Source organism: Pan paniscus, chromosome 19, assembly GCF_029289425.2.
Source record: "Pan paniscus chromosome 19, NHGRI_mPanPan1-v2.0_pri, whole genome shotgun sequence".
Lineage (NCBI taxonomy): Eukaryota > Metazoa > Chordata > Mammalia > Primates > Hominidae > Pan > Pan paniscus.
The window spans coordinates 57,850,970-57,870,907 of record NC_073268.2 but is presented as its reverse complement, the minus strand read 5'-3'; the positions used below and the strand labels follow the sequence as shown (position 1 = coordinate 57,870,907).

Genomic DNA, 19,938 nt, shown 5'->3' with positions numbered 1-19,938 from the left:
TTAATTCTGGGTTCTCTATTCTGTTCCATTGGTCTATGTGCCTATTTTTATACCAGTATCATGCTGTTTTAGTGACTATGGTGTTACAGAATAGTTTGGAGTTAGGTAATGTGATGTCACCAGATTTATTCTTTTTGGTTAGTCTTCCTTTGGCTATGTAGGCTCTTTTTTGGTTCCATATGAATTTTGGGATTATTTTTCATCATTTTCTAAAGAATGATGGTGGTATTTTGATGGGAATTGGATTAAATGTGTAGATTGCTTTTGGCAGTATGGTCATTTTCACAATATTGATTCTACCCATCCATGAGCATGGGATGTGCTGCCATTTGTTTGTGTCATCTGTGATTTCTTTCAGTAGTGTTTTGTAGTTTTCCACGCAGAGATCTTTCACCTCCTTGGTTAGGAACATTCCTAAGTATTTTATTATTATTATTATTATTATTATTTGTAGCTATTGTAAAAAGGGTTGAGTTATTGATTTGATTCTTGGCTTGGTCGCTGAAGGTGTATAGCACAGCTACAGATTTGTGCACACTTTTGTGTAACTCTGTATCCTGAAACTTTGCTGAATGCATGTACCAGTTCTAGAAGCTTTTTGGATGAGTCTTTAGGGTTTTCTAGGTATACAATCATATCATTGGGAAACAGCAATAGGCAGACTTCTTCTTTACCACTTTGGATGCCCTTGATTTCTTTCTCTTGTCTGATTGCTCTGGCTAGAACTTCCAGTACCATGTTGAATAGAAGTGGAGAAAGTGGGCAATCTTGTCTTCTTCCAGTTTTCAGGAGGAATGCTTTCAACTTTTCCCTGTTCAGTATAATGCTGGCTGTGGGTTTGTCATAGATGGCTTTTATTATCTTAATGTATGTCCCTTCTATGCTGATTTTGCTGAGGGTCTTAATAAAATGAGGATGCTGGATTTTCTCAAGTGGTTTTTCTGCATCTATTGAGATGATCATGTGACTTTTGTTTTTTAATTCTGTTTATGTAGTGTATCGCATTTATTGACTTGTAGATGTTAAACCATCCCTGCATCCCTGGTATGAAACCCACTTGATCATGATGGATTATCTTTTTGATATGTTGTTAGATTCAGCTAGCTAGTATTTTTTTTGAGGATTACTGCATCTCTGTTCATCAGGGATGTTGGTCTGTAGCTTTCTTTTCTCATTATGTCCTTCCTTGTTTTTGGTATTAGGGTGTCTATTAGTCTGTTTCAGTATTAGGGTGTGTATTAGTCCATTTTCACACTGCTGATAAAGACATACCTGAGACTGGGCAATTTACAAAAGAAAGAGGTTTATTTGACTTACAGTTCCACATATTTGGGGAGGCCTCAAAGTCATGGTGGAGTCAAGGAAGAGCAAGTCACATCCTACGTGGATGGCAGCAGGCAAAAAGAAAGAGCTTGTGTAGAGAAAGTCCTGTTTTTAAAACCATCAGATCTTGTGACACTCACTCGCTGTCATGAGAACAGCATGGAAAAGACCCGCCCTCATGATTCAATCATCTCCTACTGGGTCCTTCTCACAACATGTGGGAATTATGGGAGCTAAAAGATGAGATTTGGGTGGGGACACAGAGCCAAACCATATCATGGTGATTTTGGTTTCATCAAATGATTTAGGGAAGATTTCTCTTTCTCTATCCTGTGAAATAGTGTTAATAGGATGGGTACCAATTCTTTGAATGTCTGATAGAATTCAGGTGTGAATCCATCTGGTCCTGGACTTTTTTGTTGTTGGCAATTTTTAAATTACCATTTTCAATCTTGCTGCTTCTCATTGGTCTGTTCAGAGTCTCTATATCTTCCTAATTTAATCCAGGAGGGTTGTATATTTCCAGGAATTTATCGATCTCCTGTAGGTTTTCTAGTTTATGGATGTGAAGATGTTCATAGTAGTCTTGAGTAATCTTTTGTATTTCTGTGGTATCAGTAGTAATATCTCCCATTTCATTTCTAATAGAGCTTATTTGGATCTTCTCTCTTCTTTTCTTGATTAATCTTGCTAATGCTTATCAATTTTATTTATCCTTTCAAAGAACCAGCTTTTTGTTTCATTTATCTGTTGTATTTTTTTGTTTCAATTTCATTTAGTTTTGTTCTGATTTTGTTATTTCTTTTCTTCTGCTGGGTTTGGATTTGGACTGTTCTAGTTTCTCCAATTCTGTGAGGTGTGACCTTAGATTGTTTATTTGTGCTCTTTCAGACTTTTTGATATAGGCATTTAATGCTATGAATTTTCTTCTTAGCTCCACTTTTGCTGTATCCCAGAGTTTTTGATAGGTTGTGTCACTATTATCGTTCAGTTCAAAGAATTTTTAAATTTCCCTCTTGATATCATTGTTGACCCAACAATCATTCAGGAGTAGGTTATTTAATTACCATGTATTTGCATGCTTTTGAGTGTTCCTTTTGGAATTAATTTCCAATTTTATTCCACTGTGGTCTGAGAGAGTACTTGATATAATTCTGATTTTCTTAAATTTACTGAGACTGGTTTTGTGCCCTATCATATGGTCTATTTTGGAGAATGTCCCGTGTTCTGATGTATACAATGTATATTCTATGCTTGTTGGGTAGAATGTTCTGTAAGCATCTGTTAAGTCCATATGTTCTAGGGTATAGTTTAAGTCCATTGTTTCTTTGTTGACTTTCTGTCTTGGTGATCTGCCTAGTGCTGCCAGCGGAGTATTAACATCCCCCACTATTATTGTGTTGCCAACTACCTCATTTCTTATGTCTAGTAGTAATTGTTTTATAAATTTGGGATCTCCAGTATTAGGTGCATATATATTTAGGACTGTGATATTTTCCTGTTGAACTAGTCCTTTTATCATTATATAATGTCCCTCTTTGTCTTTTTAAAACTGCTGTTGTCTTAAAGTCCGTTTTGTCTGATATTAGAACAGCTACTCCTGCTCGCTTTTGACGTGTCTATTTAGACAAAGTGTCTTTTTCCAACCCTTTGCCTTAAGTTTATGTGAGTCCGTATGTGTTAGGTGAGTCTCCTGAAGACAGCAGCAACTTGGTTGGTGAATTCTTACCCATTCTGCCATTCTATCTCTCTTAAGTGGAGCATTTAGGCCATTTACGTTCAACGTTAGCATTGAGATGTGAGGTACTATTCTATTCGTAACGCTATTTGTTGCCTGAGTACCTGAAAACCTGGAAGCGTTCCCTTGAAAACTGACACAAGACAAAGATGCCCTCTCTCACCAACTCCTATTCAACACAGTATTAGAAATTCTCACCAAGGCAATCAGGCAAGAGAAAGAAAGAAAAGCTATTCAAATAGGAAGACAGGAAGTCAAACTATCTTTGTTTGCAGATGATATGATCCTATATCTAGAAAACTCCATCATCTCAGCTCAAAAACTTCTTAGCTGATAAGCAACTTCAACAAAGTCTCAGGATACAAAATCAATGTGCAAAAGTCACTAGCATTCCTATACACCAACAACAGGCAAGCCGAGAGAAAAATCATGAATTAACTCCCATTCACAATTGCCACAAGAAGAGTATAATACCTAGGAATACAGCTAACAAGAAAAGTGAAGGACCTTTTCAAGGATAACTATAAACCATTATTCAAAGAAATCAGAGATGACACAAACAAATGGAAAAACATATGCTCACAGACGGGAAGGATCAATATCGTGAAAATGACCACACTGCCCAAGGCAATCTGTAAATTAAATGCTAGGCCCATTAAACTACTATTGACATTCTTTACAGACCTAGAAGAAGCTATTTTAAAATTCATATGGAACCAAAAAAGAGCCCAAATAGCCAAGACAATCCTAAGCAAGAAGAGCAAAGCTAGAGGCATCATGCTACCCAGCTTCAAATATACTACAAGACTACAGTAACCAAAACAGCATGGTGCTGGTACAAGAACCGACACATAGACCAGTGGAACAGAATAGAGAACCCAGAAATAAGACCACACACCTACAACCATGTGATCTTTGACAAACCTGACAAAAGGAAGCAATGGGGAAAAGATTCCCTATTTAATAAATGGTGCTGGGAGAACTGGCTAGCCATATGCAGCAAATTGAAACTGGACCCCTTCCTTAACCCATATACAAAAGTTAACTCCAGATGGATTAAAGACTTAAATCTACAACCCAAAACTATAAAAATCCTGGAAGAAAACCTAGGCAATGCCATTCAGGACACAGGCAAGGGCAAAGATTTCATGACGAAGATGCCAAAAGCAATTGCAACAAAAGCCAAAATTGACAAATGGGATCTAATTAAACTAAAGAGCTTCTGCACAGCATTAAGAACCTACCAACAGAGTAAACCGACAACCTACAGAATGGGAGAAAATTTTTGCACTCTATCCATCTGACAAAGGTCTAATATCCAGCATCTACAAGGAACTTAAACAAATTTACAAGAAAAAAAAAACTCAACCCCATCAGAAAGTGGTCAAAGGACACAAACAGACACTTTTCAAAAGAAGGCATACATGCAGCCAACAAACAAAAAAACCTCAACATCACTGATCATCTGAGAAATGCAAATCAAAACCACAATGAGACACCATCTCACAACAGTCAGAATGGCTATAATTCAAAAAAATGAAAAGATGCTGGCAAGATTATGGAGAAACAGGAATGCTTTTACACTGTTGATAGGAGTGTAAATTAGTTCAACCAGTGTGGAAGACAGTGTGGTGATTCCTCAAAGATCTAGAACCTGAAATACCATTTAACCCAGCAATCCCATTACTTGGTATATACCCAAAGGAATATAACTAATTCTAGTATAAAGATACACGCACACGTATGTTCATTGCGGCACTATTCACAATAGCAAAGACAAAGAATCAACCTAAAAGCCCATCAATGATAAACTGGATAAAGAAAATGTGGTATATATACACCATGGAATACTATGCAGCCATGAAAAGGAATGAGACATGTCCTTTGCAGGGACATGGGTGGAGCTGCAGAACATTATCCTCAGCAAACCAACGCAGAAATAGAAAATGAAATACTGCATGCTCTCACTTACAAGTGGGAGCTGAATAATGAGAACACATGGACACATGGCGGGGAACAACACACACAGGGGCATGTGGGATGGTGGGGGGTGAGAGAAGGGAGAGCATCGTGAAGAACAGCTAATGGATGCTGGGCTATTATTAATACCTATGTGATGGGATGATCTGTGCAGCAAACCACCATGGCACATATTTACCTATGTAACAAACCTGGACATCCTGCACATCCTGCACATGTACCCCTGAACTTAAAAGATGAAAATAAAAAATAATAATAATTGCAGGTCACCTGATAGAATGCAGTGAGAAGATCATGGGATAACTTCTGTGATACTCTTGCCAAAAAAAAAATTATCATCTAAATCTTATCATAAAAAAAATTCAGAGAAATCCAATGGAGGGACATTCTGTATTATTGGACTTTACTCTTCAAAAGATTTAAGGTCATAAAGGTCAAAGAAAAACTGAGGAACTGTTCCAGACTGAAAGAGTCATGACAACTAAATGAAATTCATGGACCTGAATGGGATCCTTCTGCTACAAAGAACATTATAGACAATTAAGAAAACTTGAAAAGAAACTGAGAATGAAATGATCAAGTGTATTGATGTTAACTTTCTGATTATGAAGTAGTTATATAAAATGTCCTGACTTGTGGGAATACCCACATACCAGATGTGATGGCATAATGTCAGCAATTTACTCTCAAATGGCCCACAGGGGGAAAGCTGTTTTTCCTAAAATGTGGAAATTTTCTCCAATTTTAAGACTGTTTCCCAAAAGTTAATCTAATAAAGAAATGAAACAATAAATAAAAAAGCAAAAAGCCTTAGGCAAACCTTATTTTTCCACAAGGAAAGATCTAAATAAATCAGTGCTTAAAATTAAAATTATCTAAGTTTGATTGCACTATAACAATCGTAATACATCCAAACATTGACAATGACCACAGTACCAGTATACCAAAATGATGTCTATCTAAACTTAAATCTATCACTATGTATAAAGATAAAATTATAAAACACAAACAAGCCATCAATTGGCTCCACTAAATTATTAATGGCAACTTGATTATTTGGCTGTTTAAATAGCTAACATTTGGGCAGTTCGAGTATGTAAAACTCAGTAATACTGGTTTTCATTTGCAAAATCCACTTAAAAGTTAGCTGAAGAGGCCAAGAAACATTATTTAAAATACTATATAAATTTTCATCAGACATGTATAATATAGAATATTTCCCTTTAGTAAAAATGTTCACATCATATATTTAATGGGAAACAAAATATCATGTGAATAGCCCAAATAAAATTGCCTTATCTTTCAGAGTATGTATTTTCTTCTTAAAATCTGTGCATGTTCTTTTGTTACTTCCAAAACTGGATCTTGATTCAGATTTTCCTTGTGTGTAAATCCTAGAGGAGAAGCTATATAGGATCCAGGTTCATATTTAGTAGCAGCTGGAAAAAAAAGCAAGAATTACATTATTATTATTATTATATTATTATTATTATTATTGTTATTATTTTAAGATAGGGGCTCACTCTTTCACCTATGCTGGAGTGCCGTGGTGTGATCACAGGTCACTGCAGTCTTGTCCTCCCAGGCTTAAGCAATTCTCCTGCCTCAGCCCCAAGTACTTGGAACTGCAGGCATGAGCCACTGTGCCTGGCAAGCTTTTGTATTTTTTATAGGGGCAGGGTTTCATCATGTTGGCACAGGCTGCTCTCAAACTCCTGGGCTCCAGTGATCTGCCTGCCTCAGGCTCCCAAAGTGCTGGGACTACAAACGTGAGCCAACATGCCTGGCAAAAGAATTATATTCTATATATTTCATAGTTAACTAAGTGCAAATCAGTAAAAAAGAGTTGAGAGCTTTTTCAGTGTTAACAAGAATGAAAAGTATGTATGACTACAATGCTAACTTATTATTAGATAAGAATCTGCCCATAGTTGCACACTAAATTAATGATCATTGTGGTTGTGTATCACAGCTTCTGGTTTTCTCATTCTTCATTCATTTATTCAACAACCACATGCTAAGGTACTAGACTATGCCCTGGAGTTACAAGATGAAGATGATACAGTCCACCCCTCAGCAATCATATGCTATAACCTGAAAAAGCAGACAAATAGGCAATTTCCATACCAAGTCATAGATACCCTGACAGGTATAAAACAGGGCACTATTGGAATGCAAGAGGGACACCTATCCCAGTTTTGTCTCGATATTGTAGGCTTTTCGGTGGAGGCATGGTTAGTGGATACCTGAAGGATGAGAAAAAAAGGTTGGCAGATAGAGCAAAGAAGCAAGTGCAAAGAGCTAGAGGAGAAGGACGAGCACTGTGGAATTCTGTGCAGTCCAGTTTGGCTGGATCCTAGAGCAAAGGGGCAGAGTAAAGTAAGTGGTGAGAGATAAGCCTGAGTAACTTGACAAGAACCAAATGAATGTGGGTGTTTATATTACATGTTAAGGAATTTGGAACTTTTTCTGAGGGCAAAAGTAAACCAATGACACTGTAAATGACTGGAGATTTAAAGTGTTACCTCTCAAGCGACTGCTGATAAACTGTAACTGCTTGAATAGGTTACTAGATGAGACTGGGATGTTTTGGCCTTAAAAGTCACTACCATAACCCTGAGAAGTTGATGATGCTTCTGTTTTCTGAGAACCGTTTCTGTGTGCTGGCTGACAATTCCATAGGGATGGCAGAAGTGAAGAGTAGAGCCAGACTTCTTGAGCTATTTTTTTCAAGCTATGGAACGTGATGAATTCATGAGGCATAAGTATGCTCTTCATTATACATGTTCAAGTTTTCACATCTTTCATTAGATGTATATGAAAGAATATTTGATGTAGTATCTACTAGCCCAAGAACGGAAAGGGATGTCGTTTGCAGTTTATTTCAGATATATATTACTTAATCTAAATTTAATTCATAAATTTTGGTAACATACCTGCTACTTCTGCAGTTAGATCATTTTGCAACTTCTGCTGCATCTGAAATAAGTCAAATACTATTTATAACGTTTAAGAAGAGACATTATCATGGTAAGGAGCATTAATTACAAAATGCAGCCTTTAAACAATACTTTTACAGACTAGACCTAACTTGAAGATTGCTTAAATTAAAAATATCATATAAATTCCTACCTATTTTAAGTTTAGATAATGGAGAACATATATGTGTTATGTTGTTTAGATTAATCTCACAAAAGTACAATTAATATTGGTCTGTTGGATCTATGTCATTTCAAAAGTGTGATGTTTTCCCTTATTAGTACAGAGGTTACACAATTCAAGTCGTATTCTGCAATGAATGCATTACTTTCCCATTCTTATCAAAACTCTGCCCTTTATCAAGGTCTAACCAGTTTTTCACTTTAATGAATAGTTCCTTACAATGAACTCCCCATTCTCCACTTTTAGAAAATAATAATTTCAAAGTATGTTCTTTGCTATTAATTCAGCACAGAATCTTTAATACATACTTGAAGAAAGCAGTATTGTTGTGATGCCATGTGAAAGTTCCACTGGCAAAAGATTAAAAATATTATGCTATTATGATTAACATTTCTTCATTCATACGGACACAAAGATTTCAGAAAATTTACATAAAAACAAGGATAAATACAATCTTAGTTTCTCTGATTCATGAGTGTCTAGAATTAAAAACTAGGAAAACAATTTAGAGTTATTTAACTGCAACTTTGATTTCTTTTCAGAAATTAGTACCCATTTTTTAAGCATCTGACAAGTTATAGTTATCTACTTAATTATGAAAGGTGTCGGAATATTTCAAACTTATTGCCAGTGTCCCTATCTAGAGTGCTCTTATTTTAATTTTTTTTTAGAATAGGTATTCTCTCACTAAATGCCTAGAACGGGGTCTGTGATAGTTTGTGGTGATAAAGATAATGATATCTAATGCCTTTACAAATTTTAGGTGTCAAGTCAATTTTTTTTTTTACTAACAGGTTTACCAATATTTTGAGACTCCTTTCCATAACATTTCTGTGACAAAAACATTATAGATAGGCTTTATAGAGTAGGTAACATGACAACAGCATTACCATCCAGGCCTTATAAAAGTAATAATTCAAGAAATGATCCGTTTCAAGCTATGTCCCACAGAAATCTAAGGTTCCACAGAGGATGCTGAAGGATTAAGGGATAAGAAAGTCACAGCTTCAGAGCACTGATCCTTCCTTTAGTCAGGCAGCACTACTTCTGTTTTCTATAATGTGGTTTTATGCAATTTTAAAAAGTTCCATTCTTAAAGAAAAAAGAGATTTACTTAAACGTATGAGTGTCACTGATTTAGTCAAAGTCCTTAATTTTACATAAGAAACAAAACAGGCTCAGAGAGACTGCAGCTTGCCTGAGGTCACAAAACCAATTAGTTACAAGGTAGGAGTGGGCTTCAGATCTTTCACTGAGCCTGGAGTTATTCTATGCCAGCACCTTCCTTCATATTCAGAAAAGAAATACAGATTTTAAAAAATAACTCAGGCTGGGCGCGGTGGCTCACACCTGTAATCCCAGCACTTTGGGAGGCCGAGGCGGGAGGATCACAAGGTCAGAAGATCAAGACCATCCTGGCTAACACAATGAAACCCCGTCTCTACTAAAAATACACAAAATTAGCCGGGCATGGTGGTGGGTGCCTGTAGTCCCAGCTACTCAGGAGGCTGAGGCAGGAGAATGGCGTGAACACCCAGGAGGTGGAGCTTGCAGTGAGCCGAGATCGTGCCACTGCACTCCAGCCTGGGTGACAGAGTCAGACTCCGCATCAAAAATAATAATACTAATAATAAAAATAAAAAAATAACTCAGACAGTCTGCGTGTGGTGGCTCACGCCTGTAATCTCAGCACTTTGAGAGGCCGAATTGGGTGGATCACAAGGTTAGGAGTTCAAGACCAGCCTGGACAATATGGTGAAACCCCATCTCTACTAAAAATATAAAAATTAGCCAGGCGTGGTGGTGTGCACCTGTAGTCCCAGCTACTCAGGAGGCTGAGGCAGGAGAATCGCTTGAACCCGGCAGGCAGAGGTTGCAGTGAGCAGAGATCACGCCACTGCACTCCAGCCTGGGAGACAGAGTGAGACTCTGCCTCAAAAACACAACAACAACAAAAAAGAGAAAATGCATCTATAAACTGTCATGATGCTCTGTAATGTTTAAGCATGAGACAAAAAATAGTAGCTCTCCAAATTGTAAGTTATGAATCAAATTTAAAGAACAATTAATATCATAACTTCTGGCTAGTACCAGTCAAGACACTCAATTTATAAAGAACCCATTTTTCAAACCGCAGAACAGAAAACTTGAAGGAGGAAATCTTTAGTTGAACCAAGCAAGCAGAAATTAAGAAAACTGTTCCTTAAAAGAACTATTCATTCTCCTCCAAATAAGACGTGGTTTAGGAAAATCAATCAAGTCAATTACCCATGTTGTGAGTTATTTATAGAAAAACTGAAAACACAAAACAGATTTCTCTTTACCATCTACCATACGTCTGTCCAACTTCTCATCATTAATTTGTACATACAAAGACATGGGATTAATTTCAATTATCACTTAAATCCAGCCATAAATGATAGGAGAACCTTCATTTTCCTGGCCTCAGGTTTCAAATGAGGACTTAGACTCTCTCTACCTATAGCTTCCTCTTGAGAGGGTATCAGATCTACCTAATGGGTGAATTTGGGCAAAGCACACAGTGTGCTTGCTTGGCTCAGAGTCTCTTTCAAAAGATGTGTCTGCCCACAGTGACATGAGTTCAGGTCTGCTGTCATCTCTGCAGTAAGCAGCATGCACCTGCGATGGGTGTCAAGCATTTGTTTTCTCCACTTAAAACTCTGTGGGTTAGTGCCTAATCTGGCATAAAATACTGTGGCTGCACATCTGAGCCACATCCTCCCATTAGTTATCATGAGTCTGCAATAGAGCTAGTGTGTTGATGTCCATCTATCTGACTCCTGTGTTCTGAACTCAGAAGGGAAGGAGGAGCACCATTTGCTGCCTATCCACCACAGCCTGAATAAGAAAGATGACTGTATAACACTTACAGAAATAGTTTCTTCTTCCTTGACTTTTCTAATCTTACCATACATTCTTCACAACTACCTCCACTTTAAAGAGGGGAGGAGTTAGAAAAATTTTTTAAAGAAATATAGTGAAATCAGTACCAATGGCAAAGTCCAATAAATACAAAGTTCACTTTTCAGCAATAACTTATTGACAGGCTACTGCTAAATTATACTTGAGATTACAGGCTGGAAAATAAGGAGCCAATAAAACTATAAAAAGTACTTCTGATATATAGGACAAAGGATCCCAGGGTTAATCTAGAATGTGAAACCTATAAGTAAAAATCAGTAAAACATAGGCATAGCAATCTATTATCACTACAATGGTGTTAAGTGGCAAGGCTATGTGGCAGGCCAGGTCTCACTAACGCAGGCCTCCATAACAACTGCTTTGGCACTGACTGAGTAGTTAAGTTAAACATTAAAAGCTGAAAGAGCCAGTGCCTTTATACAGGCTGGAATGTAACAAAAGCCCACCAAGAATCTTGCCTAGGCCTTCCCTGGGCCTTAAAGTGTGACAAAATAATGAAGGAATTCTTAATAGGACCTGTTTGGTATTAAACAAGTTTTATTGGGGATCTGAAGAAACTCCCCAGGCCTCCACAAATAAGTTTATTGGGGGTCTAATGGAACTCCCAAACCTCCATGATTTAGCAGGAGACAAGATAAGGGTAATCGCCCCAGCACCTGGACCCATTTAGATTAAATAAATTTACTGAAGCTCCAGAGGAAGGTCTGCAGGACTTAGATCTTAGTTATAGATTAAAAGAAGTTAATCACTTATGTCTATAGACGAATGCACACTTACATGTAGATATATAGCTTAGAAGGTATATGAGCTCTGGAAAACTTTGTAATTTTGAATTGGTGTGGTAATAATTTCCAGGCCTTCCTTGTAACCCTGTAACCGGTTGCAGAAAATAAAACCTCTCTTCCCAATTCATCTGCATCTCATTACTGGACCATGATAAATAGCAGCCCGACTCTCAGTTTGGTCTGGGAACAGTCAGACTCTAGACTTCATATAATGGGGTGAGAGATGCAATAAATGCTAACTGTCATGAATGTAGAGAAAACTTGTTTCAACAACCAGTTATAATATATTATTTCTCTGGTGTGTGATTTCATACAAAATTATAACCATTTTTCTTGAGGTTAGAGAAAGTGCTGAGTACAATAGCACTTCACAGTAGGAATAGTCCAAAGTGTTAAAATCTTGCAAATAAAGGAGATGTATAAACAGATCCAATATTAGTGCTATTTTTAACATTTTGCTTTTGAAAATCGTAGCTAAAAATTTCTAAATATCCCGTTGTGTAATGCCCCACCCAGAAACCCGCCCCACCCAGAAACCCACCCCACCCCCTACCTTTTTTTGTAAATCTCAGTTTAGATGGTATGTTACCTCCTCCTCCTTGTATTAGCTGATGTTTTCCTATAGGAAATACTGAAGTTCCTAGCAACTCTAGAAGGCACCTTCTTTCTGTAACTCTAAAAATTCTGTAGACAACAGCTGTATAAGAACTCTTCCAAGGTGTGATTATGGAGACATGCCTTTGTATCTTTTTTTTTTTTTTTTTTTTGAGATGGTGTCTTGCTCTGTCACCTGGGCTGCAGTGCAGTGGCACAATCTTGGCTCACTGCAACCTCTGCCTCCTGGGTTCAAGCGATTCTCCTGCCTCAGCCTCCCGAGTAGCTAGGATTATAGGCGCCCGCCACCACGCCAGGCTAATTTTTGTATTTTTAGCAGAGACAGGGTTTCACCATGTTGTCCAGGCTGGTCTCGAATTCCTGACCTCAAGTGACCCACTCGCCTCGGCCTCCCAAAGTGCTGGGATTACAGGTGTGAGCCTCTGCACCCAGCACTCATATCTTGATATAATCATGCTTTTAAATCTCTTTTAGTAAATCTAACATGATTGGGCAAAAAATGCCCCACAAGGAAACTAGGTATGCCTTGGAACTACTACATTAACATTAACTTTAAAACAAACAAATTTTCTACTTATCTAGAAATACTAAAAAATGAACACCCCCTACCCCACAAAACAGAAATTAAAAAAAAAAAAGTTCCTCAAAAATCTTCCCTTGCATCACATCTGCTTTTATTTATTTTATTTATTTTTTTCCCCCACCCATGAGATGGAGTCTTGCTCTGTCGCCCAGGTTGGAGTGCAGCAGCGCAATCTCAGCTCACTGCAACCTTTGCCTCCCAGGTTCAAGCGATTCTCCTGCCTCAGCCTCCCAAGTAACTGGGACTGCAGGCGCACACCACCATGCCCAGCTAATTTTTGTATTTTTATTAGGGACGGGGTTTCACCATGTTGGAGGTTGGTCTCGAACTCCTGACCTCAGGTGATCCACCCACCTTGGCCTCCCAAAGTGCTGGGATTATAGGTTTGAGCTACAGTGCCCGGCCTACATCTGCTTTTTATACTCTCTCAGCACCATCTTGTAAAATGATACATTACCTTGTTTTTCTGGTAAGTATTGTGAAAGGAAAATATCTTGGGCCTCCAAAATCACTAAGCTAAAAGGAAAACTCAGGCTGGAAACTGCTTAGGGCAAACCTGCCTCCCATTCTATTCAAAGTTACCTCTCTGCTCACTAAGATAAATGCAGATCTGACTGTCTCCTTTGGAAAGGCTAATCAGAAACTCAAAAGAGTGCAACTGTTTGTCTCTCACCTATCTGTGACCTGGAAGCCCCCTCCCCGCTACCAGTCTTCCTCCCTTTGCTTCAAATTGTCCCGCCTTTCCAGAGTGAACCAATGTACTTCTTAAATATATTGATTGATGTCTCATGCCTCCCTAAAATGTATAAAACCAAGCTGTGCCCCAACCACCTTGGACACATGTCATCAGGACTTCCTGAGGCTGTGTCACGGATGTGTGTCCTCAACCTCGGCAAAATAAACTTTCTAAATTAATTGAGACTCGTCTCAAATTTTGGGGGTTCATAGTACTAATGAGAACATTATATTTGCATCTTGCTTAACCATTGACAGACGTATTTAACATTCATTTCCCATTAGTACCCAGTGGTACAATTTCGTGACTGAGGCATTTGGACGCTGATCATCTCATTTTTTTCAGAAAAATAAAACCTAAGCGAACAATATGATTAAAAATATCAGCTAGCTGGGCTCTTGTAATCTATGTATTAAAACAATCATTTAATGCATTCCCTTTTAAGCTATTTAGCCACAATGCTATCTAAGAAACCTTAGATTTGCTCTTCTATGATTTGTTAGGACACGAAATAGCCAGGTAAACACAACAAGGTTGAGGTTGATTCCATGTGGGCCTGCGCTACTTTTCTGTGCGCTAAGGAGATCATAAAAACATCAAAACTATAAGCCAATGTGCATCGATTGAAAATTTTAAAAACAACAATATACACAAAGAAAACTATTTATTTATTGTTGTTCAAACAAATGTTTTATGGATTTTGTAATTTTTTTAAGAGACAGAATCTTGCTATGTTGCCCAGATTGGAATGCTGCAGTGCCGTAGCTACTCACAGGAATAATCATTGCGCACTGCAGATTTGAACTCCTGGGTTCAAGTGATCTTCCTGCCTCAGCCTCAGGAGCAGCTGGGACTACAGGTGTGTGCCACTGTGCCCAGTTTTTGTAATTTTCCCTCAGTTGAAAAATGGACGAATGTTAGACAAATACCTTAATCTGGGTCAAGCATAGTTGAACTACGTTTTGTTTTTTTTTTCCTTACCAACTCTATAGTTGATACAGCTCGTCATTTTTGGATCCATTTTGAAATCCCCAGAAATAGACTCTTACTCTGAGTGAAACCACACGGTTGAACTAAAAAGTTCCTGTTACATGTCCAGGGGAGATGTCCATGTGCAGCTTTACATGGAATTTGGGGTATTAAGAATAGAACTGATTCTGTTTGGTCACATTTGCTATTGAAGGACTCTAGATACCATTGCCATCTTAGTCATCAATTACTAAAGTTATGGCCAGGTGGAGAGACAAAACTTATGTGAGCTTTACTTTAAAAATTCAAATATTTATTTGATTTAACTATTTCAAAACCACTGTGCTATTGCATAGCAATAGACACATTTTACTAAAATTGGGATTAAAACACTATTAAGTGCAATAGCAATTACAGATGTACTCATGTAAGAAAATCACAAAACTTTTAACTTAAAGAACAGATTAATCAAGTGTTGCAGGTTTATATAACATACAAAAGTATTCACCTTGGGTCCTTTTAAATAATAAACATCCATGGGTGGTTAGTGTTTGGACACCAATCATTCACATATGATGACGGGTAGAAAACTGAGATGATGCAGAAAAACTTTAAAAGTGACCCCAGGCACACTAAACCCATTAAAAGTGAACCCCAGACAAACTAAAATCCATTAGTAAGACAAAGCACATCAAAGTAAACCTTTGGTTAAAATCTAACTTAAATGCAGTTTTTAAAAAAATTTAAAATGTGTCAGTTTGGTTACATTTATTAAATAAAGTTAACAAAGGAGTAATCTCTTATGAATGAGAGCTCCAGAGACTTAAAAATAACTGTAAAATTTCTGTCTCCTCTCTTTATTAACACAGGTAATTATTACTTTTACTTACCATACACAAGACAATTAAGTAACTGAGTATTTTACCAAATAACATACAAGAATTCTATCAGAAGTCTGAACGCCAAAGGAAAAAAGATAGCTAACCTTCAACAAGTAGCTCTCCATGTCCTTAAGAGCAGACCTCTTTTTTCTTGGAATATGTTTTCTGTTGAGACCTTCACTATCATTAAGATTTCCAACGCAAGGTGACTCTAGGACTGGCCTTGCAGCATAAGCAGTGAATAGAGATCTGGATCTGGTCTGCTCTTTCTCCACAGTAAGTTGCGTACTGACCTCTGCTATCATCTCATTAGTTCTATGAAGATTGCAAAAGACAAATGCTTAGTATTTCATTTTTTCCTAAATGATTCCTAAATGACTTCGATTGTTCTAAAAGTTGCCATTAAGAGTAAATGGAATATACCATAGGCCGTGTTTTAACTCTGAAAATGTGTTAGAGCATGCCTACTGTATCCAATTATAGTTTTAACATTGTTCTAAAGAAGTACATCTATTTCTAGAGGGATTTCTAACAAACAAGTAGTTCAAAGAGAGGGAGGGGACAGAAAAGACTATCAATGATGTATGGCTTCATAGTTAACACTTGTTGCCCATATGGAATGACTCTACTTATACGATTCTTAAGGATGCCATTAGAATTACTTGTATTCCAAGGGTAACTATGTGAAATGATGAAGATATTAATTTGCTTGACAAAATACCATTTCACTGCGTATAAATATATCAAAACATCAAGTTGTACTCCTTAAATATATACAAGAAAAAACTAAAAGTAAAAATAAAAGCTAGAAATACTTGTATTTAGTAAACAATACATGTTGTTAGAGATTGTCTAAAAAACTCTCTCTCAAAGACATTTTCAAACAATTGTTTTCACCACCCTTGTATATTTCACCCATTATCTGGAAAAAATTGAGCATTTGGCACTGAGGAATCATTCACGGCGACTTTTCCTTGGGGAGAATAAGACTGCTGAAATCAAAGAGAACTAAAGCAGCATCGAGGACAATCAGCTCCTAACACTGCGGCCCATGTATCAGAGGTGGGGCCCGCCCTTTCTGTCTTCCATATACCCCCTCAGGCTGACCAAGGTGTTATTTTTTATCACTTAGTAAGTTATACTTCCCTTCAACCCTAGTTGATCATTCTCTGCTTCACAAGTGTGCCTTTATGTGGATTGGAAAAACTATACAGGACACTTCTTCTCAAGGCACCCTCTAATGATCACAATCAAGCAAAGTGAATTTACTGAGTGCCAGAATGTGTCCAGAGTAGTCATACTTGACCCTTTCGGTTTTCAGCTGTCGTCTTCCAGAAATTAATTAAATTCATTAATATTTTGAATTAAGGGAATACTGACAAGCAATTTTTATAATGGTATCACTGTCTAAATTATGAAGCTTCATAAATATTTAGCTGAAACCCTAATAGATCAGGTTAACTATATAAGAATATTAAGGGGTGGGGGGAAGCCACATAAAACCAAAAAACAGGAGAGACAGGAACTGTCCTGGACTAAGATTTTAAAGGTTACGTTCATTTACTATTTTCAATTTTACTTAAAGGTTAAGTTCATTTACTATTTATAATTTACAATTTTCCAAAACTGTATGATCTAGTTAGCTTTCACTTCCCACCAATCTCATGAACCTGTCTCACTAAAAGTCATGCTTTTGAAGGCAAATTAATGAGCTTAACTTATTTTCTATGATTCTGCATATTGACTTACCTACTGAGTTCATTTGACAAGGATTCTCTAACTTTTACTTCTTCTAGGTAGAGTTCCTTATATCTTTCCAATTCGGTTTTATTAAAGTCGGCTTGCGAAGTTTTTATTCTGGAGATTTCAGATTCCAGATCTTTGATTCTGAGTTCCATCTGAGTTTTTATTGAAGTAGTATTATCCTCCCTTAACTGTACTAACTGTTCATGAGATACTGCTGCTTGTTTCTAAAATAAATTAAAAGGGAACATTTTAAAAGTAATTATAACCTGAATAAATACTGTGTATTTGTTTCCTTTTGTTTGGAGTCAGTGATTCAGAGAACAATTTTAAGTATGTGATTCAGAGAACAATTTTAAGAAAAATGTGAAGAAAGAAAGAAGCTCAAGCTTAACATATTTATCACCAGTACCAACTGAATTAATAACTGAATCTGAATTGTTGAACAATTCTCCAAAGAATGACAGAACCAAGTTAAAATTTTAAAAGTGGAACAACGTAACTTAAAAGCAGTTCAAGAGTATGGTATAATTTCTAAATCACAATTTTTTTTTACTTTTTCTATTAGTCTTGTTTTATGCCAACTGGCTTTAGTAATTAAATGATGCTCTAGTGAGAATTATTCTTATGGAAGATCAATTTAGTTATAAGAATGATGGAAACGAAAATATTTAAATGGAGAAACAAATACCACCTTCCTTCTAGAAGTCTACCAAACAAATTGCTGTAAGGAAAGTAGAGAAAACACGTACAATGTATATATCCAAAATAAAATTTGCAGCGAAATGAATGAAAGCACATTACAGATAAATAAACCAACCTGCAAGGTGAGAATGGCTTCGTTTAATTTTTCTTCTATCTCCTTCCTTGCTCTTTCTTCAATCAACAGTTTATGCCATTCAGCTTCACCACTTTCTAACATATTTCTTTCCATATAACTTTCGAGGTTTACTACTTCTTGTTTCAGCTGCTTCTTATTCTTCTGTAGTGTTTCACATTGCTTTTGTATTGCTTTCATAGAGAATAATGTCTGTTGAAGTTGAAGAACTTCATTCTCTGCATCCAGATGTAGACATCGTGAAGGAACAGTTTCCTGTGCTTCTGTAAGGTCAATCTGCATGAGTAAAACAATATAGTTTGGTAATGAAGAAGGTAGACTGAGAATGGTCTAACAAAAAACTAATAATTTTTTTTTTTTTTTTTTTTTTGAGATGGAGTCTCGCTCTGTCGCCCAGGCTGGAGTACAGTGACGGGATCTCGGCTCACTACAAGCTCTGCCTCCCGGGTTCAGGCCATTCTCCCGCGTAGCTGGAGTAGCTGGGACTACAGGCGCCCACCACCACCCCTGGCTAAATTTTTTTAAATTTATTTTTTATTTTTAGTAGATGGGGTTTCACCGTGTTAGCCAGGATGGTCTCGATCTCCTGACCTCATGATCCACTCGCCTCGGCCTCCCAAAGTGCTGAGATTACAGACGTGAGCCACCGCGCCCAGCCAAAACTAATAATTTTTGAAATAAATTCAGTTGCAATAAAATGTTACCTATACTGTTGTAGATTCATAAAATACAGACCCTTGGATTACTCAGAAAATTAAAAACAAAGTTAAAACCATCAGAATTCACAAAAATACACCCTTTACTTTCATCATCTTTGCCACACAACATTTGGACTTGATCTTAGACTTCTGTTTTCCTATGACTGTTTCATGGCTTTCCTCCTTAAAATGGCTCTAAGTTACCCCTTTAGCACAAAGTCTCTTATTCCTTTAACCCACTATCATTCTCCATAATTTGCAGAGAAGTTTTAGGGGCATCATATTGAATTATTTGGGCCTGAGTCAATAAATGGCTCCCATAATAAGACTCTGAAAATAAGACTCTAATTAATACATTTTGAAAAAAAAAAAAAGGATTCCAATACCATAAGCCTTTTGCTGAACTGCAAATGTCTTACGCTAATTTGAGTTACATTTCAAAGAGTAATGATACTTGGAGTTAAGAAGCAATCACATCTCCCGGTATAAAAGTTCAGCGGCATGATCCATACCATTTTTCTGAAGAAAAATGCCTTAATTCAGTAGCACAATCTTGTAATTCATTGTTACTTTACACAAAATAAGGGAGCACATTAAAGAATGACAACAAAAAATTGCACTGAAATTTCAGTGGTGCTGAGTTGGAAATAACTGCTTTCCTTTAGAGGAAATAATTATGATTTTTTTTTATTTTATAAAGGTAAGTGAAGTGGTGGTTTTAAAACATCTACAAATTGCTTGCCACTTCTCCCATGACATTCCCTCTCCTGAATACAAGCTGGCATTGACAACCGGTTTCTCCGGAACACAATGTGGCAGAACTGCTGTGTGACTTCTAAAGTTGGTTACAAAAAGTCACACAGCTTCTACCTGACTCTCTCTCTCTAGGGACGCTTGTCCTTAAAATGCAGCCAACATGCCGTGAGAAAGCCCAAACCACACCG

At 37.1% G+C, this 19,938-nt stretch overlaps 1 protein-coding gene across 1 annotated transcript in view; it reads right to left on the bottom strand.

Moving 5' to 3' along the window:
* Window positions 1–6,543: 6,543 nt before the first annotated feature.
* LOC117976680 (coiled-coil domain-containing protein 144A-like) overlaps window positions 6,544–19,938 on the bottom strand; it is a 665,749-nt gene continuing 652,354 nt past the window's right edge. The window contains exons 11-15 of the mRNA XM_063598722.1: window positions 18,279–18,572; window positions 17,465–17,685; window positions 15,820–16,030; window positions 7,978–8,020; window positions 6,544–7,287 (exon numbers count right to left, since the gene is read on the bottom strand). Coding sequence (XP_063454792.1) covers window positions 7,277–7,287; window positions 7,978–8,020; window positions 15,820–16,030; window positions 17,465–17,685; window positions 18,279–18,572 — 780 coding nt within the window. The 3' untranslated portion in view covers window positions 6,544–7,276. The remainder of the gene's footprint in view (window positions 7,288–7,977; window positions 8,021–15,819; window positions 16,031–17,464; window positions 17,686–18,278; window positions 18,573–19,938) is intronic.